General features: G+C 41.5%; 2 protein-coding genes across 4 annotated transcripts in view; both read left to right on the forward strand.

Moving 5' to 3' along the window:
- Window positions 1–27,003, forward strand: part of LOC309702415 (NACHT, LRR and PYD domains-containing protein 12-like) — a 325,943-nt gene that overhangs the window by 297,344 nt on the left and 1,596 nt on the right. Inside the window, exons 9-12 of the mRNA XM_082527133.1 lie at window positions 1,534–1,707; window positions 10,244–10,423; window positions 16,275–16,448; window positions 21,373–21,546. Of these exons, the coding sequence (XP_082383259.1) occupies window positions 1,534–1,707; window positions 10,244–10,423; window positions 16,275–16,448; window positions 21,373–21,546 (702 nt within the window). The remainder of the gene's footprint in view (window positions 1–1,533; window positions 1,708–10,243; window positions 10,424–16,274; window positions 16,449–21,372; window positions 21,547–27,003) is intronic.
- Window positions 1–27,003, forward strand: part of LOC309702243 (protein NLRC3-like) — a 237,265-nt gene that overhangs the window by 165,114 nt on the left and 45,148 nt on the right. The window lies entirely within an intron of this gene.

A 27,003-nucleotide genomic window follows, 5' to 3' on the forward strand; every position in this document is an offset into this window, starting at 1 on the left:
CTTCCCCTTCATCATCTTCCATCTCTCTCATCTAAAATCTCCAGTATTCTCTGAGTAGAGAATCTTTTCACAATCTTGAATGATAAGGATCCAAGTGGGTAAAGTTATTTATTTGTTGTGTTCCTATTTGCAGCTGGGGTAGATTAAGACAAACTATCGGCTGCCCAAATTACATCCAGTTTAGAAGACAAACATTGAGTGAAGTGTTTGTTTCATCATCCTTCACAACTCATCAACCAGGTGTCACAAACTGCAGCAGAACAGTACAAAGCATGTCATACTGGATGGCTGCAACAACCAGAGTTTTACCTACCTTTGGTATTTGGTGACAGCATGAGCGTAATATTTACTGAACAGAGTCGTCTTCTGTAATCTTTTCAGATTCAGATTCAGAACACTGTATTTATTTTCAAGGGGCAATTAGGATACTGAGCTTTCCAACCATACATACAATACACAAACATCACATTGGGGAGACGGGTCAGGCTAGGTAGCTGGCCGGTCAGCCGCTACAGCAGCGACCCGGAACCAAACAGCAGAAAATGCACAACATCAGGAAAGATGAGGAGAAAAAAGAACTCCTCCCAGACTGAGCTTCAACAGGGAGATCAGTTTGAGAACAGACAAAAAAAATGACCTTAGTGCAGAGCACATGAAAACTCTTAATGCGCCATAGAAACACATGACAAGCAACAGGGATGGGTAAAAGGTGAGAGACAGCCGGTGTAGACAGCGCACCCGGGCCTGCAGCATTTGCGCTGGTCCCCTCGACCCACCGTCTGCACCGGGAGGGGATAAGCATGCTTAGGATGGGAAGGAACAGTCTAAACACCGTCTGTTATCAGGGTGAGATTTGTTATGTTCAGCTCCAGCCCTGAGACCACAGCTGGCGCCGGTATGTTAGCCGCATGAAATGATGGTGGCTTTCTTTGGTGCGAACAACTGCATGTCAATTTCACAGCTGATCTAACAGTCCGTCACTCGTCTCTCAATCTCCCGTTGGAGAGCCACGAGCTTCTCCGAGAGGTTATCAGTTTTGCGCTCAAAGAGCAAAGTCTGAGAACTCACGACCGCCATGAGCTTCTTCAAGATCTTATCCGTGCTGCGTTCAATGAGCCCATTTTGAGAAGTCACGACCCGTCCCATTGTTTCAGTCACAGCGGGCAGCCTTGTGGGGGTTTGAACAGCTGGTTCTGCTTTCTTTAATCTTCAATAAGCCAGGGCCAAGCCAGCTCAGATCAACAAGAACCCTTTGCTGCTGTGAATGTCCGTGCTGCTATATTTCAGGATCAGGCTCTAAATGTACAAATGGATCTGAGAAGATTTCCAATCATTTTTCTACTAGATTTACAGTTTGTTTTCATGTCTTCTGACTCAGATGGTGGAGCAGGTGGAGCTTGCAAGGAGTAAGTGCTGCTATAGAAGAAGAGTTGTGTTTTATTGAAGCTATTTAGTTAACCAATAATTGTATTGCATGCTGGCATTAAAAATGTTTCATTTGACTGATTTAATTGTTTGTTTGTTTTCTTCCAGACTGAGTGGCTGTAACCTCTCAGAGAGAAGCTGTGATGCTCTGTCCTCAGTTCTCAACTCCCAGTCCTCTAGTCTGAAAGAGCTGGACCTGAGTAACAATGACCTGCGGGATTCAGGGGTGAAGCTTCTGTCTGCTGCACTGCAGAGTCCACATTGTACACTGGAAACTCTCAGGTCAGGATCCAAACATATCATTAAATGATATTATTGTATAAACAACCAAGCTTTATAGAATTGGCAGGTGAACTTTTCTTTATCTTTGGATTGCTTAGGAGATTCTTAATTACTGTCTGAAGATTTTTTACAGTCACATATTTTGTTTTAATGGTCAAACAGAATTATTGTTCAGTTCAATGAGCAGGTAGCTGTGAGATTCATAATAATGAGGTATATTTGTATTAAAGATGACTAAACGTGAACAGTAGCTGTGAGTTACTTTGTTTACTCATGTGTGCTGATGTTGTGAGTAATTTAAAGCTGAAGTAAACTTGTAATGAGTTTAATAGAGTTTCTGAAGTAAGTGTACTTGGAGACATTTATGTGTTTACTAAAGTCCAGGAGCATGAGGCTGTGTGTAGCATAGAGGAACCCAGACCTCAGCTTTGTCTCCTGGTTTCTGTTGCTGCTGTTACAGTTTCCCCTCATCGTTCCTTCAACAGTCTCCTCACTGTAACAAATCAAAGTGTTACTGTATAGATTCACGTCTGAATGTTGCCATGTGCTATTAAAACTAAAAGCGATGTTTCATACACCCACGTGGTTCAGTCACACAGTAACTGATGGTAAATAATGTTTGTGTTGAGGACATCGTACAGGTCAGCTGCTCCACACAGATCTCAGGTTTACATGCTGGAACAGTTTGTGATCATGAAGGATAAACCTCACTTCCTCTTTGTTTCATACAGATGTGACATGAACAATAACACGTTCATGAAATCCTTTTAGGAACACAAACACTATTGTAGCTGGAGAATATATTTGAATGTAGGATAATGTAGGGGATCAGAAACAACAGTAATAACTAACCACCACCTCACCATTTGGGTTGGTAGCTGCATGTTGATTGATGAAGTCATTTTCTTCTTCCTCCATTTCTACCTTATTAACATCAGATTAAAGGCTGCACAGAGACAGGCCCTGGACATGTTTAGCCTAGCTTAGTACAAGGACTGGACATGGGGGAAACGGCTCTCATCACTGGATCAAAACATGAAAACAAATCTGAAGTAAAGTTTTGTTGAAGTGAACTGTGGTGGTGCCCAATGTTCCCTCTAAGCTGCGGTCGTGCAACTGTGCGCTGCTGGGACGTCTCTGCACACAGAAAATCTGTGTTGCACACAAAAAAAAAATCAAATCTCAATTGAAATTAAAATTAAATCTTTAACAATTCTGTTTTGCAGTGTTAGTCAGTGACCGGCTGCTCCTATATGGGATTAGAACGATGCCACCTTATCCCGTAGTCCAGCCAATGATGCGATTCACATTCGTATATACGCAGCTAATCAACGTCGCTGACAGGCTATGACAGCGTCCTTATGTGCCGACAATGGTGTTATAGCGAGCAAAGTGGCTGATGATGAGGTGAAGCCACGTTAATGACAACGTGTACAACCATTGGAGATGTGACCAGGACAGACGGAGCAACTGAGGGAAAAAGTGTGGACTTTATACCAGTTTTTAAATTGTGTTGATCGACCACGTAAAACCTGAGCTATGATAAAATATCTGCAATGTTTGGTTTTCTTCCTGAATAGTATTGTTGTTTATAACAACGATAGTATTCAGTATTTATTGCAACAAACTTTGTTGTTTGCAAAACTCAGTAACTTTTTTGAAGAAGTAACTATATAATTAATTGCCCAACATTGGTCATTATATCCTGTATTTTGCAGACAGAGTTACAGACTCTCTCCCAGACCACAAACTCATAATACAAGTCAGAGCTTTATAAAAATAGAACAAATAAAGTTGTGTTTTCAAAATTGGAGTTCAAGTTATTTTTACTTCCAATAGTGTTAACATGCTACAGGTCATGAACAAGGTTGTTTTTAATTTTCATTGTAAGTGGGCTAAAGCAGTTAATTAAAAGTAGTCTAACATAAATGTAAATGCCGTAATTTGATTACTTTAATAAACCATGTAACTTGGATGGATAAGATGCTGGTGTGACCACAGTGCACACGTCTGCTGTTGCTCACAGTGGTCCAAGGGACGCTCAGGGAGTTTGTGTGTTCGCTCAGACACATGAAACATTAGCGGTGACTGGCAGGGAAAAGGGGAATGATAAGACTTACTGTAAATATAATTATGTATGTATTGAAAAAGGAACAACTAAAATGTTCCAGCTGAAAAATGAAATCAGTTTCAGTTTATGAGCTCTGTTTGTTTTCTTTACAATTCCAACCTTTTATTTTGAAATGAGCTGCTCATTCCTGTTTAGAGTTGATGAGCTGATGTGGGTGAGAGGACTCAGGCAGCCTGACAGAGTTGATGTCCAGGTCTTCCCTGCTTGTCCTGATACATAAACATGAGTATCCTTGCAGGTCAGATCTTATCAGTCACACCTGTTAGTGCAGCTCTCCTCTACATTGTAGTGTTTGTAAAACTAGGATGATTTTAGGAGCCTGGACCGCAGATCTAAGGGAAGATATGACTTGGAAAGACTAAACCAACCTATTAGAGGTGTTCGCACTAACATAGATAAATACTCAGATTTACACCTTTAGTGTCTCACAAAGGGTTGAAAAGTGAATGTGCACAGAGAGGTTGGTGGTGAGACGGGCACTTCCAGCACTGTAGATGTGATCCAGCTCAGTGTTCATGGAAATAATCCGGAGAGCAGGATTCCTTGATGAATGTCACATCTTCTTAAAGTTATAATCCACAGGGAAAACTGTGAAACTGTCGATCTGATATCTAGTCAACCAATCAGGTGTTTACATGCCCTTCACTGATCTTCAGCCCCACCTTATCATCAGTTTCTCTCTCTTTTACATCTGAATTATCTTCACTTCACATTTCAGTCAGTTCAGATTTCATTAGCACGTTCACTTTAGCATAATCCATTTTAATCCAAACACCTTTCTCTTTAAACTCTGTTTGTCAGTCACAGTATATCCAGTACAATCCTCTTTTTCACTGCGTCACACACATTCAGAGATCAGAGTGTCCTGTGTGTGCTCTCATTCACTCACACTCACTCTCATATGGCTGAAGTCTGTTTGTACACAGGCTGTCAGCTGGCCTGAGTTAGGCCTGTCTCTAAAATCATTATTTTATTACTTTTATTCTGATTCATCAAAGCCAAACTCAAACATATTTATATTTACTGATTATGTTCTCATCAGTAATTAACAGTCAGTACATTCAGATATGAATCATAATTCTGTGCATAACTTCTGTGTCTGGGCACTCCTCTGGATATTCTTACACCAGAGAAGAGCTCCTTAACTACAGGACTACTACACCTGTGGATTTTCTTCCAATATTTGTCGCATCTGCGGCAGATTTACTGCAGACTCTGACCAGGAAAGTGAGACGCCGAAAGAGAGGTAAGCGAGCCGGCGCACTCGTGCGTCTGAGGAGACGTGGACTGCGAACTGCTCTTCCTGGGATCTTCCTTTCCAATGTACGCTCACTCAGGAATAAGATAGACGAACTGGCCCTGATGAGAAGCATGAACAGAGACTTTGCCTCCTCCTGTGTCTTATGTTTTACGGAGTCGTGGCTCAGTGAGGACATCCCAGACAGCACGCTAAAGCTGGAGGGCTTTCATCTGCTGCGCGCGGACCGGCAGGCCTCTCTCTCTGGTAAGACCAAAGGTGGAGGTGTCTGCTTCTACATTAATAGTGGCTGGTGCACAGACGTAACAGTGATTGCTCAGCACTGCTCTTCCTCTCTGGAATACCTTTTTATTCACTGCAAACCGTTTTATTCTCCGCGGGAGTTTGCTTCATTCATCCTGGCCGCTGTTTACATCCCGCCGGATGCGGATGCGCAGGCAGCTCAGTGCGCACTCGCGGAGCAGATACTGCACATGGAGCGGACATTCCCGGACTCTCTCATCATTGCTCTTGGGGACTTTAACAAAGCCAATCTGAGCCATGAGCTTCCCAAATACAAGCAGTATATTAAATGCCCGACCAGAGAGGAGAGGACATTAGACCACTGTTACAGCACGATCAGCGGGGCCTATCGCGCGGTGCCCCGCGCTTCACTCGGACTTTTTGACCACGTCATTATCCACCTAATCCCCGTGTACAGACAGAGGCTGAAGCTCTCCAAACCTGTCGTGAGGACTAAAAAACTGTGGAGCAACGAGGCTGTGGAGGAGCTTCGCACGTGTTTGGAGACCACAGACTGGGACACAATGAAGGCTGCTTCTAACAGCTTGGACGAGTTTACGGACACTGTCACCTCCTATATCCACTTCTGTGAGGACAGCATTGTGCCATCACGCACCAGGGTGAGTTATAACAATGACAAACCCTGGTTTACTCCTAAACTCAAAAAGCTGTGGCTGGAAAAGAGAAAGGCGTTCAGAAGCGGAGACAGGGACTGCTACAGAGAGGCCAAGTACAGGTTCACTAAAGAAGTGGACATTGCTAAACATCAGCACTCTGAGAAGATGCAGCAGCAGATCTCAGAGAATGACTCGGCCTCTGTGTGGAAAGGTTTTAGGAATATTACAAACTACAAGCCTAAAACCCCCCACTCCACTGATGACTTGCTCTTAGCCAACACCCTTAACGACTTTTACTGCCGTTTTGACGAGCCATCAGGCAGCCTTCACACCTCCAACGGCCCCAACAATAGAAGCACTTTGGACACTCACTCCCCCACCTCTCCCCCCTCCATAGAGCCATCACCACCATCAAACACTTCACCTACAACACCCCCCTCCTCACCCCACACAAAAGAGGATTTCACACCACCTCCTCCGACCACAACTCTTCATATTCATGAAGCAGATGTGAGGAAGCAGTTTAGGAGTCTGAATGCTCGGAAAGCTCCCGGCCCAGACGGTGTGTCTCCTGCCACCCTCAGACACTGTGCAAACGAGCTGGCCCCAGTGTTTTCTGGCATCTTCAACTCCTCACTGCAGGCATGTCATGTGCCTGCCTGCTTCAAGTCCTCTACCATAATCCCTGTCCCCAAGAAACCTAGGATCACTGGACTAAATGACTACAGACCCGTGGCTCTGACATCTGTGGTCATGAAGTCATTTGAGCGCCTAGTTCTCTCCCATCTCAAGACCCTCACGGCCCCCCTCCTGGATCCCCTGCAGTTTGCATACAGAGCCAACAGGTCTGTAGACGACGCCATCAACATGGCCCTACACTTCATCCTGCAGCATCTGGACTCCCCAGGAACCTACGCCAGGATCCTGTTTGTGGACTTCAGCTCTGCCTTCAACACCATCCTTCCAGACCATCTCCGAGGCAAGCTTTCCCAGATGAATGTGCCTGATCCCATCTGCCGGTGGATCACTGACTTCCTGACGGACAGGAAGCAGCACGTGAGGCTGGGGAAGAATGTCTCGGACTCCCGGACCATCAGCACCGGCTCCCCTCAGGGCTGTGTTCTTTCTCCTCTGCTCTTCTCCCTGTACACCAACTGCTGCACCTCCACCCACCAGTCTGTCAAGCTAATCAAGTTCGCAGATGACACCACCGTCATTGGACTCATCTCGGACGGGGATGAGTCTGCCTACAGGAGGGAGGTTGAACGTCTGGTGTCTTGGTGCAGCCACAACAACCTGGTGCTGAATGCCCAGAAGACAGTGGAGATTATTGTGGACTTCAGGAAGCACACAGCTCCACTCCCCCCCCATCATCCTGTCTGACACCCCCATCACCTCTGTGGACTCATTCCGCTTCCTGGGTACCACCATCACCCAGGACCTGAAGTGGGAACCCACCATCACCTCCGTCATCAAGAAAGCCCAGCAGAGGATGTACTTCCTGAGGCAGCTGAAGAAATTCAACCTGCCAACACGGACGATGATGCAGTTCTACACTGCAATCATCGAGTCCATCCTCACCTCCTCCATCACCGTGTGGTACGCTGGAGCCACTATCAGGAACAAACAGAGACTGCAGCGTGTTGTGCGCTCTGCTGAGAAGGTGATTGGCTGCAGACTCCCATCTCTGCAGGACCTGTACACCTCCAGGACACTGCGGCGTGCAGCTCGGATCTCAGCTGACCCTTCTCACCCTGGACACAGTCTGTTTGACCTGCTCCCCTCAGGCAGGAGGCTCCGGTCCATTCGCACCAGAACCTCTCGCCATAAGAACAGTTTCTTCCCCTCTGCTGTCGGACACATGAACAATAACCATATGACTGTTCCCACCACTAACACATGACCCTACGCTGTGTCACTGCATCATTCCATGTTTGGCACTGATCACCACCTGCACTCATGTATATATCATGTATATATCTATGTACTTAGCACTTTTAATTCTTATTCTTATTTTTATATTTTTTATGACAGCATGTTTGCACTGAAGCACCGCAGCAATTTCCTAATGTTGTAAACCTGCTCAACATTTGGCAATAAACCCTTTCTGATTCTTTCTGATTCTGATTCTGATTCAGTGTTTAACATATTATCACAGATAAGATAAGATAAGATAACCTTTATTAGTCCCACACGTGGGAAATTTGTTTTGTCACAGCAGGAAGTGGACAGTGCAAAAGTTATGAGGCAGATGGACTGCACAGGAGATCTCCTTTATGAAGAAACTGTGAAAGTTTGTCCAACAGTGGGAAACATTTCAGAGAACATCTCAGAGAATATCTGTGAAGCAGAAACTAAACATAATAATAGAAGAAAAGCCAAATAATGATCCAAATCCTGCTCTGAGACTATCAGACAGTAAAGGCTTCCAAAGACTGCTCACCTCTCAGACTTATTTAAAGATGCTGGTGCTGTCCACAGATCAGCTGACCTGCTGGGTCTCCATGATCAGCTTTGTTTCTTGGAGATAAAGGCTGAAGCCTTTAGAGCTTCAGTTCTCCAGAGCAGCAGGATGTCTGAGGTCCGCAGAAACACAAAAACACAGCAGCTAAAAATAGTTGTTCAAAGAAAACGAGGTGGGAGCTGCTGATTCCTGAGCTTTGATACTGGATTAGCTTCAGTAGTTATTCCAATCACTGCTGTAGGAGCTACATTTAGTCACAGCTGACTGTCTTCTTTGAACAATCACAATGACTACTGTTCTAAAAAACAAGCACACAAAGAACCAATGAGAGTGTAGAACATGATAAAGAGCTCCTGTGATGGTGGCAAAGAAATGAGCAGCAGACGGCCGTCTACATGTTGTAGTGGTTTACAGTCACCAGGGGGCGCCGTCACGGCCACGCAGTCAGTGGGCTGCTCTGCTTGTGCTGTTGTTGGTGAAGCTGAAGTGAAAGCGAATGTTAAAACAATGAAAAGTGTCCACTGCAGCCTCCATCTGAGCTTGTCATGTTCTTCTTCTTTGGTCCTTCGTGTTTGTGCTGAACACTGCTGTCGCTCTCTTCCCTGTTCCCGCCCACTTTCTAACCAATCAGCATTGGAGCGTGCACAGCGTCGTCCACACTGAGCTTTGTTGTGAGCGCATGGACTCGTCTGCAGAACATTTGTATGGGCTCAAAATGTGGTCATAAATATTTTGTACTTGTAAATCAGGATTTGTATGTGTAAAAAGAATTTGTGTGTGTAAAAAGATTTGTGTGTGTGTAAAAAAGATTTGTGTGTGTGTAAAAAAGATTTGTGTGTGTAAAAAGATTTGTGTGTGTGTAAAAAAGATTTGTGTGTGCGTGAAAAAAAACTTTGTATGTGTAAAAAAAGATTTGTGTGTGTGTGTAAAAAAGATTTGTGTGTGTGTAAAAAAGATTTGTGTGTGTAAAAAAGATTTGCGTGTGCGTGAAAAAAATTTGTATGTGTAAAAAAGATTTGTGTGTGCGTGAAAAAAATTTGTATGTGTAAAAAAGATTTGTGTGTGTGTAAAAAAAAAAAAAAGATTTGTGTGTGGACTTAGCCAAAAAAAACCCTGCAAGTTACAAGTACGAATTTTGACCCTATTTTTCTTCCTTTCATCTGATTGGTCAATGTCATGTCAATCACAAATGTAACTATCCAATCAGAGAACAGATGGGTTTGGCTGTCGGAGGGGCACTTTTTTGACCTGACGTTCCCGTCACAAGTGTCTTCTAAGTGAAGCTACCAGGTTCAGGTCCAGCTCCGTTTATCTGGAGCTGCAGTAAATGATCCGTCCTCACAAAGCAACACAGACACCAGATATGCAAACACAGCATCATACAACACAACCAAGAGATCCAAAGAATTATCTCTGCATTTCTGTGGCTGATGCTGCTGGAACGAAGCTGTTTGAAACCTTGTTGTTCTGCACTTTGGGACCTGAAGAGGAACCTGAACCTCTGTGCAGAGGGTTCAACTCTGAGGATTCCTGTTCAGTTTTTTTTTATTTCACACGGCAAAACTTGACAACTTTATGATAAATGTACGACTTCAATGTGAAAAATTCATTTTTTTCTCTTGTTTGTTTGAAGCTGCTTCCTGTTGGCTTCAGCTGTTTGGAGTTTCCATTTTCTAAACTTCTACATTCTGAACCTTCTTCAGCTCTGAACAGATGATGAAACACTGAATGATTTCAAGCTCACACTTTGTCTAATAAACTTACATCTTTCATTTTTTATTCAGATTGAAGGACTGTGATTTGTCAGAGATCAGCTGTGATTATCTGGCAGCAGCGCTGAAGTCCAACCCCTCGTATCCCAGAGTGCTGGACCTGAGTGTAGACTGCAACAACCTGCAGGATTCAGGAGTGAAGCAGCTGTGTGTTCTTCTGGAGAATCCACGATGTCGATTTGAAACTCTGAGGTCAGTCACATGTTTTAGTTGTGCTGAGATGAATATGATGTGAAAGTTGTGCTGACACTGTGGATCAGTAGGCCCACACACCTCTATACAGGAAGTCTGGTTCTACTCTTTGTAGAACTTCTGATCCCTGATCCTCTGAGTCTGACTCAGTAGATAATGCAGAGTTCTGAGCTGATGTGGGTGAGAGGACTCAGGCAGCCTGACAGAGTTGATGTCCAGGTCTTCCCTGCTTGTCCTGATATACATAAACATGAGTATCCTTGCAGGTCAGATCTCATCAGTCACACCTGGTAGTGCAGCTCTCCTCTAGATTGTAGTGCTTGTAAAACTAGGATGATTTTAGGATCCTGGACCGCAGATCTAAGGGAAGATATGACTTGGAAAGACTAAACCAACCTATTAGAGGTGTTCGGACTAACATAGATAAATACTCAGATTTACACCTTTAGTGTCTCACAAAGGGTTGAAAAGTGAATGTGCACAGAGAGGTTGGTGGTGAGACGGGCACTTCCAGCACTGTAGATGTGATCCAGCTCAGTGTTCATGGAAATAATCCGGAGAGCAGGATTCCTTGATGAATGTCACATCTTCTTAAAGTTATAATCCACAGGGAAAACTGTGAAACTGTCGATCTGATATCTACTCAACCAATCAGGTGTTTACATGCCCTTCACTGATCTTCAGCCCCACCTTATTATCAGTTTCTGTCTCTTTTACATCTGAATTATCTTCACTTCACATTTCAGTCAGTTCAGATTTCATTAGCACGTTCACTTTAGCATAATCCATTTTAATCCAAACACCTTTCTCTTTAAACTCTGTTTGTCAGTCACAGTATATCCAGTACAATCCTCTTTTTCACTGCGTCACACACATTCAGAGATCAGAGTGTCCTGTGTGTGCTCTCATTCACTCACACTCACTCTCATATGGCTGAAGTCTGTTTGTACACAGGCTAATCTGGGACTCTCCACCATTTGACCCTAGAAATAAAGAAGCTTCTTGGATGAGAGGTGAAAGGCGAAACGTCTTCAAAAAACTTAAAGAAGTCCAGATGCCTTTTTTTCTAAGCTCTTTAGATGACTGCGAACCTTCACAAACGCCTCATCAGTGGGACTCTCAGAGCTACCAGCCCTTTGCTACAATCACAAAGCTCTTCATTGAAATCAATGATATCAAAGCTGGAATCAAGCTATAGCCATATACACTGGTAAAGACTTCTTATCTCGAAATAATATGCTGAAGTAGCAATGCAGAAATTGAAAATAGGCGGACGTGCTACCTATGCTATTAGTAGAATGGACATTGGCCTGCTGGCTAAGGAAGGCCCTGTCTCACATAGAGGTGAGAGAGGACCCCCTCGAAGCCCCCTCTTTTATCGGGGCTTACTTAGGGTCATATCGGGGACCCCTCAGTTGGAAGTCTTTTTTTTTTTCTTTGACCAAATAAAGCTTATTTCTGTAGCTGTTGTTTTATACAGCTTTAATGTTAATATTAATGTTTGCTTATGTATGTTTAGGGAGTGGTCTGATGGTACATGTCGTTGTTACATTAATAATATTCAAATAGTAAGGGTATGCTTAAAGATAAGGTAAAAATCATATCATATAATGTAAATGGCCTGTCGAATCCAATTAAACGTAATAAAATTTTAACTAAAATGAAGAAAGAACAAGTACAAATAGTGTATCTACAGGAAACCCATCTAGACTGTAAGGAGCATGAAAAACTGAAAAGAATGGGTTATACAACAGTTTTCTCCTCTTCCTATAAAACTGGACGAAGGAGAGGAGTGGCTATCCTGTTATCAAGCAAATTACTCTTTGAAAAAATATCCGAGATAAGTGATAAAGAGGGACGTTATATTTTGGTAAGGGGAAACATTGAGGGGAACCCAGTCACGTTGTTAAATATATATGCACCCCCTGGAAGCGATATTTATTTCTTTAAGAAAATTATAGATGTGATGGTAACAGAGACAGTAGGTTTCCTAATTTGCGGAGGAGATTTAAATATACATCTACAACCAAAGCTAGATATTTCCAATAGAAAAGAACAGAATACTAAAACATTAATTAAGAATATAAATACATTGATGAAGGAGGTGGGACTAATTGATATATGGAGAGACTTGCATCCCTACCAAAGGGATTATACTTATTTTTCCTCACCGCACTCGTTATACACAAGAATAGATTATTTCATAACTTTTGGGAAAAATAAAGATAAAATAAACACTTGTGCAATTGGAGCAATAGAGTTAAGCGATCATGCACCAGTATACCTGTCTGTTGATTTAAACGTGCAACCAAAACTCAATAATTGGAAATTAAATTCAAGCTTACTGAATGATCCTCACTTTAAAGGACAAATTAAGAAAGAGATTCACTTCTATATGGAAACTAATGACAATGGTGAGGTGTCTCCTCCTATACTGTGGGATGCCTTAAAAGCTGTCCTGAGAGGGAAAATTATAGCAATATCCTCTTATAAGAAAAATATGAGAAATAAGAAATTAGAAGAGCTACAAAATAGGAATTAGACAAAAGGCATGAAAGAAAAACATCTCAGGATATATTGGAGGAAATTAGGAAAACAAGAAATGAAATAAATGATTTGACCACATATGAAATTAAAAGAAAATTAATGTTTCTTAAACAAAGGTATTATGAGGGAGGATCAAAAGCAAAGAATGTATTAGCCTGGAAACTAAAAAAGAAAATAGCAGATAATACAGTTCACAAAATTAAACATCCAGTGACAAAACTAATAAAAAATAAACCAATAGAAGTTCAGAGTGCATTTGAAACATTTTATAAGACTCTGTATGCTAATAACACAGAGAGTAGTATAGTTGAAATTAACAGTTTTTTAGATTCTCTTGATTTACCAGTACTGAATGAAGAACAGAATAAAACTTTGATTGAAGATATAACAGAAAAGGAACTAAGAATAGCAATAAGTAAAGTTAAAATAAATAAATCTCCAGGATCTTATGGATATACGGCAGAATGGTACAAGGAGCTAAAAGAAGAATTAATACCAGTGATGCTTCTAACAATGAATTGGATCCTAAAGAAGGCTCAAGTACCTTCTAGCTGGAAAGAAGCAATTATCTCTTATTCGATTCAGTTAATTGGAACTTTCTTTACCGAGTCTTGCATACATTTGGCTTTCACGAAAATATAATTAAGACAATACAGGCACTTTATGATAACCCTACGGCAAGGATTAAAATTAATGGCTACCTATCAAATAGTATTAAGCTGCAAAGAGGAACAAGGCAGGGCTGTGCGTGTTCACCATTATTATTTGCGTTATATCTGGAACCATTGGCTCAATATATAAGACAAAATAAAGAAGTAGAAGGTATTAATATCCATGAAAAGGAGCATAAATTAGCCTGCTATGCAGATGATATTTTAATATTTTTGGGTCAACCATCAAACTCTTTACCTAAATGAATGCAATCATTTGAATACTTTGGTCGACTATCTGGATATAGGGTTAATATGAGTGAAACACAATTGCTTAAGTACAACTATATTCCATCAGAAGAAATTAAAAATAAGTATCAATTAGCATGGCAAACAGAGTACTTTAAATATCTAGGAGTCATAATACCTAAGGATCTTACAGAACTATTAGAACGAAATTATTTACCAATACAGAAAAAAATTAAGGAACATATAGCGAGATGGAATCTAATTCCATATTTAAGTTTATATTCGAGAATAGACTCAATTAAAATTAATATTCTTCCTAAATTATTATATTTATTTCAAACATTACCAATAGAAATTAACCAGAAACAGTTTAATGAATGGGATAAAATTTTGTCAAGATACATATGGCAAGGAAAAAGGCCCCGAATTAGATTTAAAACCCTACAACTTAACAAAGGAAAAGGGGGTGGGGCTTACCTTCTCTTAGGGAATATTATTGGGCAGCACAATTAAGGCCTATGATATGCTGATGTAATCCTTCATATGACGCTCAATGGAAAGTTATTGAGGAGAGTCTGACCTCCATCCCCATACAAGCTATTATAGCAGACAGAAGCTTGCAAAATTCAATAAAAACTATTGAAAATCCATGGATCAAGTTGACTTTTAAAATTTGGGAAACAGTAATAAAAGAATATAAACTAGAAGAGGATATAGCAGTTCTTAAGTGGTGTGCATATGACACACATTTTGCTCCAAATAAATTGGACACCAGATTCAAAGATTGGACATATAAAGGATTAACAGCTTTATGTGTGGTAATGGAGGAAGGCAGACTAATTAGTTTTTGCTTTTGCATTAGATTTTGACTTTGTTAACTACTAGAAGACTAGAGGAAAAATTAGTTACATTAATGGAAACAAAAACACACTCCCTATATTTATTTATTTATTTTTCTTTCCTTTTTCTTTTTCCTTATGTATTTTTTATTTATGTTGTTTGTTGTTTCCTGTTTTGCTTCTTTTTCTTTTCTTCTTCTTCTTTCATTCTTATTGTATGGATATTTTAGTTGTTTAAATATAGAAAAAAAGAAAAAAATATATGTACTGAAAGATAGCTGAAGTTGATGGTATTGTATAGTGATTCTAAAATGTCAATAAAAAAAAAAGCTGGAATCAAATGAGTCCAAGTCTTCTGCTGATTCAGCATCACATTCATCTTTGCTCCTTGTTCTGCATCCCCACCATGGACTTCATTCCTTTCCAAGCCAGCCTTGAGTGTCCTTTATTCAGCTCATCCTCTGCTTTACTTTTACACCTGATTTTAGCTGCTTTTCTTCTCTCCCTCATAACAAGACAGCTTCTTCTGCCTGAGAACATGTTGGAGTGATTTACTAATCCAGGGCTGATTTTTGGGAAAAATACTTTCTGTTTTCAAAGTAATCCCCATTTTTCCCAGAATGAAATGTAAGTAGAAATAAATAGAATAGAATAGAATTAGAATAGAATTCAACTTTATTGTCATTGCACATGCACAGGTACAGGGCAACGAAATGCAGTTTGCATCCATCCAGAAGTGCTTTAGTGATATAGGTATATTACAATATATATTAGCAATAGTATAGATATGTAAGTATATTACAGAAATGGGTCTATTATGGTATGTTATAATGTACACGGTATGAAGTATGTTGTGAATATTCTATAACTAAGTATGTACAGGCTGTAGTGAGTAAAAGCTATGTACAGGCTATGAACAGGATATAAATATGAAAAACTATACAGAATATGAAATAAATAACTTTACAGAAATTTGAGATATACAGCTATAAAGTGATCTAAGTGAGAACATGAGCCTTTAAAAAGGCTCTACTGAGGCTGCTGCCAGTGGTCAAAGCCTCCAACAAAGCTCTGTAAGTACATATGTGATCATAGCTTTAGCTTTTAAATGTTTATTCTAGTTAACACAGATCAGGTGGAACAACTCAAATAACATATCAAAAATATTAAGTGGTCATCGGTACTCAGTTTGTTCAATACTGAATACAATGGAGCACAAATTGTCCACGTTTCTGAAATATTTCTGGGTGTAACTGTCACCAAAGTGCAATTTAGACCTGGCCTGTGGTTGTTATCTAAGTGATAATCATCAATTCTACTAAAACAAATACAAAATAAAGAAATTTGACATATTTTGTTGATATCAAAAGCACACTGAACAATTCAGTGTTGTTTTACTGCTGTTCTCTCTTCACTTCTTCTCCTCTGATTCTCTCCACATGTTGCTCTGCATCAGTGCTCAGTTTCCTGACAAAACAAGATGAAATATTGCTAAATATAATAGTATCTCATTACGCTTCAACATAAGTGTTTTATTTTTGTAATTGTTTATCTGTTATTTTTCAGACTGAGTCACTGTGACCTGTCAGAGAGAAGCTGTGAAGCTCTGGCCTCAGGTCTCAGCTCTCAGACCTCTAATCTGAGACAGCTGGACCTGAGTAACAGTAACCTGAAGGATTCAGGCGTGAAGCTTCTGTCTGAAGGACTGAAGAGTCCACGCTGTACACTGGAAACTCTCAGGTGAGATCAAGCATTTTTCTTTCATCAACTGACAGAATTAGCAGATTAATAATAAGGCAGTCCTCTAATAAGAGGAGAAGTGGAGGTGTTTTGAAGGGCAACGTACTCTTATGTTAACAAGACAGGAAGTAGTTCCTGGGAACTGCTTCCTTTGTTATTGTCTAAGTAGAAACATGATGGTGAAACAGTGATGAGTTTGCAGAGGTGAATCCACAGCACACAACACAACAATGCTGTTGCGTGCTGAAAGCAGACTTCTCACAGATTCTGAGGCTGCAGGTTTCATCACTGTCCAACCAAAATTCACTGAACCAGCAGTAAATGAACGTCCAAAACTACACTTCATGTTTAAAAAACAGATGATCAGGGGGATTTGTGTTCACATCTTTTTTGTGTGATCTGTTCACCTGCTGTTTCAGCTGTTTGGTGGTTGTTGAGATGGTTTTGTGAACTTTTAGCTGAGATTCTGACGTTTCTGTAGATACCACACATGTCTAATTACTTTGTACAGCATGAATGGCCATAACGAGGTTTTTAACAGTAAGAAAAGTTGTAAAACTTCAGAAAATATAGTTAAAAGTCCAAAACCTTCTACGTCTGGTGGCTTGTGGTAAGGAGCAGATCAAACGAGTAAAGAATTACGTTATAATTATAAATGGCTTCAACAGCACATTCAGGTCTGTGAGACTCATTCAGACACTGAGCCGTGGCTCTGTGCTACATGCACATAGTTCTGCATCTCTGCCATTCAGACACACTTTATATATAGTTTATTTTATGTAGTATTCAATACTGAACTGTACATTTAGTCTTTTTAAAGGCAGCAAGTTTTATTCAGTGTTTTCATAAAAGCCTTATTTCTATCCATTTACTGCTATTAGGAAGAACACGTGAGGTTTAAGACCTGGACCAGTTTGAAACCTTTTGTCCTCCACAATGGAAAATGGGTGGAAATAAAAATGGGTCTCACTTTAGCCAGCTCCTAATTTTATCAGTTCTACTCTCAGCGTCTCCTGTATATCTCCTGTATAAATGTTGCACTCAGCTTTGTGGTCTCCAATATCACTGAAATGCAGCCAGATGCTGCTCATTTTGCCTTTTCACTCTTTCCTGACACGCTTGCATTTCAGTACAGCTCCCATTTCTCTGTGTACTGGTCTCTACCACTACCCTTGCTGTCTATGGGACATGTCCTCTTTCACATAATGGTATGATCCCAGTCTGTCTCTGAAAGTGTTTGGCCACATGGTTTGCTCATCAGAATAAAACCTCAGCTGTGCTCACATTGATTATCAGCAAGCCTGAAAATTCATCAATATTTGACATATGAAATTATCTCAAGGGCTTGATTTGGCCCACGGGCCATATGTTTGACACCCCTGGTTTACACAGTTTGGTATTCAATGTACAAGTGAGCTAGCTCTCAGCTAACTAGCAGACAAGCTAACTGCTGGGACTGCGTCTTTCTAACAAGAGCGTCAGACACTCAGACTGGTTTCCTTTGTGGATGATGATGTGTTCTCACACTGATCCTTCATGCTGATGCTGCCATCCACCCACTGCTCCTGGATTCCTCATCATCATCTCCATCAGCCCTCACAATACTCCACCTTCTTCAGCTTCATGTTCAGCAGCCTGGATGGACAGTAATTCTTTCCATGGGTTATGGTGGGACATTGAGAGCTGAAGTCAAACAGCAGTGAGAAATGAAAGACTGATTCATTTCTATTTAGTCTTGTGCTGTGCAGCTTTGTTCAGAGCATTAAGGCCCAGCAAAGATTACTGAGGTCATAGAGTCCTGATGAAACCTGTGTGCTTATAGAAACTGAGACCAGATGAACCAGAATAGAAGGACATTAAAATGAAGTGTCAGCTACACAAAGGCAAAGCTATTCAGTTGTTGCTGTGAGTTATTTAAATGGAGGATGGAGTCAGACTTTAAGCTGCTGGACTCAGTCACTATATCCTGTTGTCCTCATAGAACCTGGACACACAGACTCACCTGTGACACAGTGACACACAGTGTGGGCTACACACACATTAGAAAGTGGATCAGTCACACTTGTGCAATCATTTGTTGTGCTGGGAAACCATGAACACTTTGAATCACATTAATGGCTTTGTTACAGCAACATTCAATCATGAGTTCAAAAGTAGTGCATTGTGTACTTATTGTAATAGTACTGCAGTATGAGAAGTGCAACATTCAGTGTGCAGAAACAGATCAGGTGCTTTCTAACAGCAGTGTTCCCTTTAACACAGCAGCAGTTCAAATATTTCTGTCAGTCTGAGCTGAAACATGAATCTAATCAAATATCAAATCAAAGTTCTTTGCCTCTGCCAGGACGTTAACATTTGATCTAGTTTTTTACAAAGTTCCCTCAGCGTCCAGAGCCACCAACATACCTTTGATCAACAGCAAGTGAACATTTATAAATGTGTGTTTGCAGAACAGGAAGCAGCAGAACTATTGTTCTGTTATCAGGCAGCAGCACAAACGCTCATCAGCTCATTTACTGTGCAGGACTTTGAGTGTGTGAAGTGTGTGTTTGTGCTGGATTTCCTTTGGAGAATCTCAGTCAGAAACCAGACAAAGAAAAACTCTTTCAACAGTCCAGGTTGAGTTGACAACATGAACTGCATTTATCTTCCTCTGACTGACATGTTCTTCCTCCTCTGCACCGAGCCAGCTGCTAAGACTCACAAGCTCATTGACATTTTCTGATGATAAAGAAACTCTCTTCTTCTGCACAATATGAGCAGCAACAGAGAAGAAGCTTTCACAGGTACAGATGTTGCAGCTGTGGCCAAGTACATGTGCTGCATGTTGGAGCAGCACTCTAATGGACAGGCCTCTGTACTGATGGTGGGCTCTGCTCTGTATCCACCACACTGTTCTCAGCTGAGTCTTCCTCCTGTTCACACTCTGATGAAGCACCAACAGGGCCAACTTCTTCTCTGGTGGCTCGGATGTTGTTGCTTCCACAGGTTTCCCTCCAACAACCCTCTGTTCCTGCAGTGAGTTCAGTAAGATCTGGGTAAACACTTGAGCTCCTTGAATCTGGCTCCAGCAGCAGTTTTCACATATACAATGTTGGCATTTTGCTTGCGTGTCTCCAGGTCTGTTCTGAATGTAGACTTGAATTTGACCACGTAGGCGAGGTCATCATCTGAGCTCTCCATCACCTGAGAGAGATGACAAAACACAGAATCACAGAGCATGAAACCAACGTTTCTCCTCCCAGAAGTTCAGTCACAGACCTGCAGCAGAAACAAGAAGATTCAAATGACGCAGAGCTTTCATTTACTTATATCCACAAACATGTCCTCTACATATTCATGCTGTATTTACACACACATACAGAGGCTGTTTGTCTCTCACACACCGACAGGACACTGAGAAATACATCATGTTTAATAGCAGCTCATGTGTTACATCTGTAACAGCTGGTTCATGTTGTAACGCCGTGGCTTTCGTAGTCTCTCCTTTTTCTACAGCTCATGTGTTCTTCTTGTGATGCTGCGTCTTGAGGCTCATACATGCCGTCATTTGTTGATCCTAAGAACGTTCCTCAGACCGACTTCTTCAACAACAGATAACTTTAGTTGTATCAACACTGCCTCCTGGAACAGTTTAAAATGAACATGTCAAAGATCTGTACCTGTCTCCATGTTTCTGTCCCCGCCCCTTTCTTTCTGTCCCGGGTCATGTGAGCGCTGCAGTAGTATTAGGCCCACCCTCAATGCTCCCATTGGCTGAGACGCATAATGACGCCCATTTCAAGCCAGCACTGATCAACATCCCTCCTGTGACCCATGGCTTTTATATTCAGAGCCAGTGAGCACTTTCACAATAATCATGATTTTAAAAACTGTGATTAAAATAATTGCTGACGTTAATCAGTTAATGAGTTAACGAGATAATAACAGGTTAAGTTGCCCTAATAATTAGACTTTGGTGACAAACTGATGTGATCTCCATGTTTCCTTTGTTGGACTGTGGGCGAGTGTCAGAACTGAATGTACTGAGTAACATGTAGAGTTTAAACATGTGTCAGTTCCAGTTTTAGAGCTCTAAAGTGCAGCTATCATGTTAGGAATATGTTAGGAATAGACAGGAACACTGAGCACACTGAGGTCAAATCTTTATTTATCCAGTTCATCTGTAGGCTGAGCTCAGTCCATCCAGTTAGTGAAATGATGTTTAAAGGTCTCCTTGTTCTGTGAGCGTGCACAGATCCTGAAGCAGAAAGCCTGGGTTACAGAGAAATGATCATCACTGTGATGATGCTCATCATCTCTGACTGGGATTTGAGGTTTTGTCAAAGCAGCAAAGAAAGCCTGGCTATGTTGGACTGGGTGTGGAAGCAGCTCCCAGTTTGAGTTCAGGAGACAGACGCCCTCTCTACTTTGAAGATCAGCTTCAAACTTTCCTTTTTGATAAAGCTTATAGTTCGAGCTGGATCAGGTGACCCTGAACCATCCCTTAGTTATGCTGCTATAGGCTCAGGCTGTTGGTGGACTTCCCATGATGCTCTGCTTTCTTCTCCCCTCTTTTCACTCCTGATGCTTTTATATGTCACTACTGCGTGTCCTTAACTTTTGTCTCTCTGTTTTGTTCTTGTCTCTCTGAGCTCATCTCTTCTCTTTCCCCTCACCCTGCAACCAGTCATGGTAGATGCTCCTCCTGGAGCCTGTTTTCACTGGGAGGATCTTTGTGTCAAAGGGAGTTCTTCTTCCCACCATCACCAAGTGCTGCTCACAGTGGAGGCGGTTACCTTACACTGTTAAACAGCTTCAGATGACTGTTGTTGTCTGTTGGGTATTGTCACTTATAAATAAAGTTACAATGGATGGATAGATGTTATTGTGACAAAGAGAAAACAACTGTTGACAGATAGATTGTTGTTTTGTGTGTCTGCAGTCTGTCAGGATGTCTGATCACAGAGGAAGGCTGTACTTCTCTGGCCTCAGCTCTGAGCTCCAACCCCTCCCATCTGAGAGAGCTGGACCTGAGCTACAATCATCCAGGTCCCTCAGGAATGAAGCTGCTGTCGGCTGGACTGAAGGATCCAGGCTGGAGACTGGACACTCTCAGGTATGGAGAGAAAATCTGATAGAGGAGGAAGAGCTGGAATCATTTCCTGTGTCTTTCACTCACTTCCTGTTTGTTTCCTGCAGATGAGACATGAACAATCACACATGCAGGAATATTTTCAGGGACAGACACACTAGTCTAGCTGGATAGTTCATGGATATTTATGTAGGGGTCTCCAAGGAGTCTGTTTGCAGGAACATTTAGGTCACAGGTGTACCTGATATAGATACCAGTGTACCTAATAAAGTGTCAGCTAACATTTGGAAATGGAAGCTTAAATAATGACAAACTGTACATTCACAGCTGAATTCACAATAAATTTGTTCTCAAGTGCACATTTTTCTGTTATTGTTCTCAAACAACAGAATGAGAATGAAATATTGATTCTAACAGGGCCCATAAACAGCATTAGCTTAGTAGCATTAGCTTATCAGAGTTTCCATCATGGTCACACAAATCCTTAGCAGAGAAAAGTGGCCTACTTAGCAATAGCTGCTCAAGTTGTATAAAGAAAGGGAAAACAGTATTAGCATTAGCTGCTAATGGCAGCTTACTTAGCATAAACTGTTCACATCTTTATAATGCAAGGGAAAGGAGTCACTCATGGAAGCCTATTTAGCATTAACGTCTCACATCATTATAACACAAGGGAAAAGGGTATTAGCGTTAGCTACTAATGCTTATTCACCTCAAATTAGCTTTAGCTGCTAATGGTAGCCTACTTAGCATTAACTCCTCACTAATATAATGCTAATTCACATCAAATTAGCATTAGCTGCTCATATTGTTATAAGGAAAGAGAAAACGGTATTAGCATTAGCTACTAATAATTATTCAGCCCTAATTAGAATAAGCCTCTAAAAGCAGCCTACTTAGCATTAACTCCTCACATCGTTGTTACCCAACGGAAAAGAGTATTAGTATTAGCTACTATCATTTTTAATAAGTAAGAGAAAACAGTGTTAGCATTATTGAATAATGCTAATTCACACTAAATTAGAATTAGCTATTTACAAGAGCGTACTTAGAATTAGCCGCTCACATTGTTAAAAGTAAGGGAAAACAGTATTAGTATTAGCACATAATGCTAATTCACGTCAAAGTAGCATTAGTTAATAATGGCAGCCTACTTAGCATTAACTGCTCACTAATATAATGCTAATTCACATCAAATTAGAATTAGCTGCTCACATTGTTAAAAGGGAAGGGAAAACAATATTAGCATTAGCTGCTAATAATTATTCACCTAATTAGAGTTAGCCCCTAATGGAAGCCTAGTTAGCATTAACTCCTGACATAGTTATAATGCAGGGGAAAAGGGTTACCATTATCAGATAATGCTAATTTACATCAAATTAACAATTGTTAATAATGGTAGACTTCGTATCATTAGCTGCTGTCATTCTTACAAAGCAAAGGAAAACAATATGAGCATTAGCTGCTAATGCTTTTTCATCTAAAATTAGCATTAGCCACTAATGGCAGCCTACTTAGCATTAACTCCTCACTAATATAATGCTAATTCACGTCAAATTAGCATTAGCTGCTAGCATCAGCCTACCTAGCACTAGTTGTTCACATTGTTAAAAGGGAAGAGAAAACGATATTAGCATTAGCTACTAATAATTATTCACCCCTAATTAGAATTAGCCGCTAATGGCAGTATACTTAGCATTAACTCCTCACATTGTTATAATGTAAGGGAAAAGAATTAGCATTATCTAATAATGTTGACCTTGGCCCACTGGAAAAGTTAAGAACTAAAGATTTAGGAGTGTTTCTCGATAGCTCTTTCTCATTTGAGAAACAAATGAATTCTGTTATTAAAACCAGCTGTAAGGTTTATATTGTTGATTGATGCTTAGAAATATTTACTCATATATGCTTAGAGTTGTATAATTGATTGCATGATGATAGAGGTTCGATCCTTAGTAGTCTGTAAAGACTCTGTATGCCTTCCAGAGTGCTCTGGCATGCACACACCACTTGGGGCCATGAGAGAGGTCGTACCCTCTCTTACTGATTTATGGTGTAGGACAAGGGTCTCAAACTCAATTTAGCTGGGGGCCGCTGCAGGCAGAGTCTGGGTGAGGCTGGGCCGCATTAGGTTTTCTACAAGAAAGGCATGGTTAAAAAATTCCAATCTTCTCAAATCTCTTTATTTTTATTTTTTAACACAAAATATGAAAAATAAATAAACAAATTAAGAATTAATAAGAAAATAAATCAATCTGTAATACATAAATAAAATAATAATAAGATATTTTTAGTCAGTGAACTTGTGTTTTTCTTTCAGTCTTCTATATCTGCTGTATTTAGATTGAAATGTCTGTATTAACAGTTCTATAACCTTCTTCTGAACATGAATGGAACACTGTAGAAAATGAACTGTTCTTCTGAACATGGCTTCTCTTGCCTACTCCTTGCTGCTAGAGACCTGGCAGCGTTTCCTCTCGCATAGCCGAGCCAGATTTGGCCTGAGGGAGGAAGCAGTTGCGGCCCTCAGTATGTCTTGAAGATGATCATCCGTAAGTCTGGACCTGTACTTGGACTTATTGAAGTTCAAAGTGGAGAAGAGCTTTTGGCACAAGTATGTGCTACCAAAAAGGCACATGGTCCGCTTGAACATTCGGGAAAGCCGAGGGAAACTAGGGCTCAAGTCTCTCAAAAATTGTCCAAGCTTGTCTGCTTTTCCACTCACCTCCCTGAACTTTGCTTTGAGTTCAGAGTTGCACTGCAGCTCAATGAGCTCCATTTGAAGCACAGAAGGGGCATCTTGCACATCAAAGGAGAAGGGGTCCGCAAAAATGTGAAAGGTGGCTCTGTGTGTCTTGAAGTCAGCAAATCTGTGATCAAATTCCTCCTGTAGCCTCAAAATGACATCAACATACTCGTCAGCACTGAATGGTGTGCCTGCATCCACGAGTGCCTTGCATGCTGGGAAATGGCAAAGGTTTGTCTGAGAGAGCTGAGCTTTCCAGAGCGCCAGTTTTGTGGAGAATGCTCTCACGTTGTCATAGGCAGCACTGACAAGTTGCCCCTGGCCTTGTAACGTCTTGTTCAGTACATTAAGCTCATGTGTCATATCAACAAGAAAAGCTGAGTCCATGAGCCATTTGGGATCAGTTAGCACAGGAACACTAACTCCATCCTTCTCCATGAAGGCTTCACTTCTGCTCTCAACTCAAAAAGTCTCTTTAATACATTTCCCCTGCTGAGCCAACGTACCTCAGTGAAGTCGAGCACATCCCCATATTCTGACTCCATTTCCTCTAAAAAAGCACAGAACCTTCGGTGCTTTAAGCCCCTGGATCTGATTTGGTTGATGCATTTCACAACAATAGACATCACATTGTCAAACTTCAGGCATTTGCTGCAAAGGACCTGCTGATGGATGATGCAGTGCAGAGCAATGGCCTCCTCCACGCCTTCCTCTTCCAGTTTGTTTTGTGCCACCAGTCCATGTTTCCTCCCTGTCATTGATGGCGCTCCATCTGTTGTTATTCCAACAAACCTCTTCCATGGCAAACCAACATTCTCAATGGCATCACACAGCTTGTAAATATCTGCTGAGCGGTGGTCTGGCCATGCATTGGAATTACTGTGAGCAGCTCCTCCATCACTTCAAAACTGTCATCAACACCACGGACATACATTGGGAGCTGGGCAGTGTCGGTGATGTCTGTGGTCTCATCAAGAGCGACTGAGTATACACTGAAACATTTGGCTTTCTCACACAGTTGGTCATAAATGTCACTTGACAGGTCAGAAATGCGATCTGCTGCGGTGTTGGCAGAAAGGCTGATGTTGCTAAACTGACCTTTCTTTCCCGGGCAGACTATATTTGCAGCCTGCAATATGCACTTTTAGACAAATGCACCTTCTGTGAATGGCTTCCCTGCTTTAGCAATCATCTCACTAACCACGTGGCTCCGACTGCTGCATTATTCTCTTTGGTTGCTTTCTTGGAGAAATCTTGCTGCCTCAGTAGATCTGTTTTAAGACTGGCAACCCGGTTCGCTCTCTCGTCTCCCTGGTATTTTGCATCCAGCTCAGCATGTCTAGTTGTGTAATGACGTTTCAAATTGTATTCCTTGTGCAGCGCAACTTTCTCTGTGCAAATAAGACAGGTCGGGGTGCCCCTGTGCTCAACAAAGAAATATTGCATTTCCCACTTTTCCTGAAATTGTCGGTGCTCATCACCAACCTTTCTCTTCACCGCAGGCTTTGAAAAAGACATGTTTGGGGCTATGTGACATTTATAATTCTACTTGGTGTCACTGTCGCATTGAAGTTTCAATCAAGCGTTTAGCCGACGGACGGGGAACGTCTCAACGCGTAGAGAACGTCATTTCTGCTTCTTTTTCTTGCAACCGTAGCACGGCGATCGGCAGATAAAAAGCCGGTAGCAGTTGTTACGAAATCAGTTTTACCCCGGTTCTTTTTATTCCTCGAGCATCCAGAGATGGCACCGGACTCAGTAGTCATTTTTACAAAATCTTTATTCATCTTTATTCATCTTCATTTAACTTCTAGAAGGGAAGATGAGGCCGGTGTCCCTCTGCAAAAATCTTCACCCCTTTGTTAGTTACAGCCAGCTTTATAGAAGTGACCCCATTATAAAACCCCCTACGGTGTGCTGCAAACTCTGTCTGTGTCTATGTGCACGAGCACGTGAATGCCTACATGTGCACGTTCCCACGTGTCTATGTGAGTGTAAAGTGTCATACATTATCAAACTAACATTACATTTTCATATTAAGTTGGGGCCAAAAACTATCGTCCTGCGGGCCGCAATTGGCCCGCGGGCCGCGAGTTTGAGACCCCTGGTGTAGGAGGACACCTACTCTGTGTCTGGTTAAGTATAAGAGCCCTTTGTTAGGGGGACCGCTGGACTCTTAGCACCAGCTTTGGGGTCACAGGGTCACATCTGGAACACACACACACACACGCACACACACACACGCACGCACGCACGCACACACACACGCACACACGCACACACACACACACACACGCACAGACACACACACACACGCACAGACACACACACACACACACAGACACAGACACACACACACACACACACAGACAGACACAGACACACACACACACACACACAGACACACACACAGACACACAGACAGACACAGACACAGACACACACACAGACACACACACAGACACACACACACACACTATGCACAGACTGGTACTCTTTGTTCATACCTGTGTAAGACGTCATAATGAACTTGTGCATATTCATGTAAGCTCAATAAAGAGCAGTGTTACGAGGGAGCAGACGAGAGCGACTGAGGTCAAGTGAAGGAACGGCGCTGTCACAGTTCTCTCCCTCATCAATTGTCTGGTTCCAGCGGTGGGTCTGTGCTAGACGACCCATCACCAGCTTTTTCCACTGGTTACCAGTACGTGGTAGAATCCACTTCCAGATCTGGT

This window comes from Aulonocara stuartgranti (assembly GCF_965226115.1).
Source record: "Aulonocara stuartgranti genome assembly, chromosome: 3".
In the NCBI taxonomy this organism is placed as follows: domain Eukaryota; kingdom Metazoa; phylum Chordata; class Actinopteri; order Cichliformes; family Cichlidae; genus Aulonocara; species Aulonocara stuartgranti.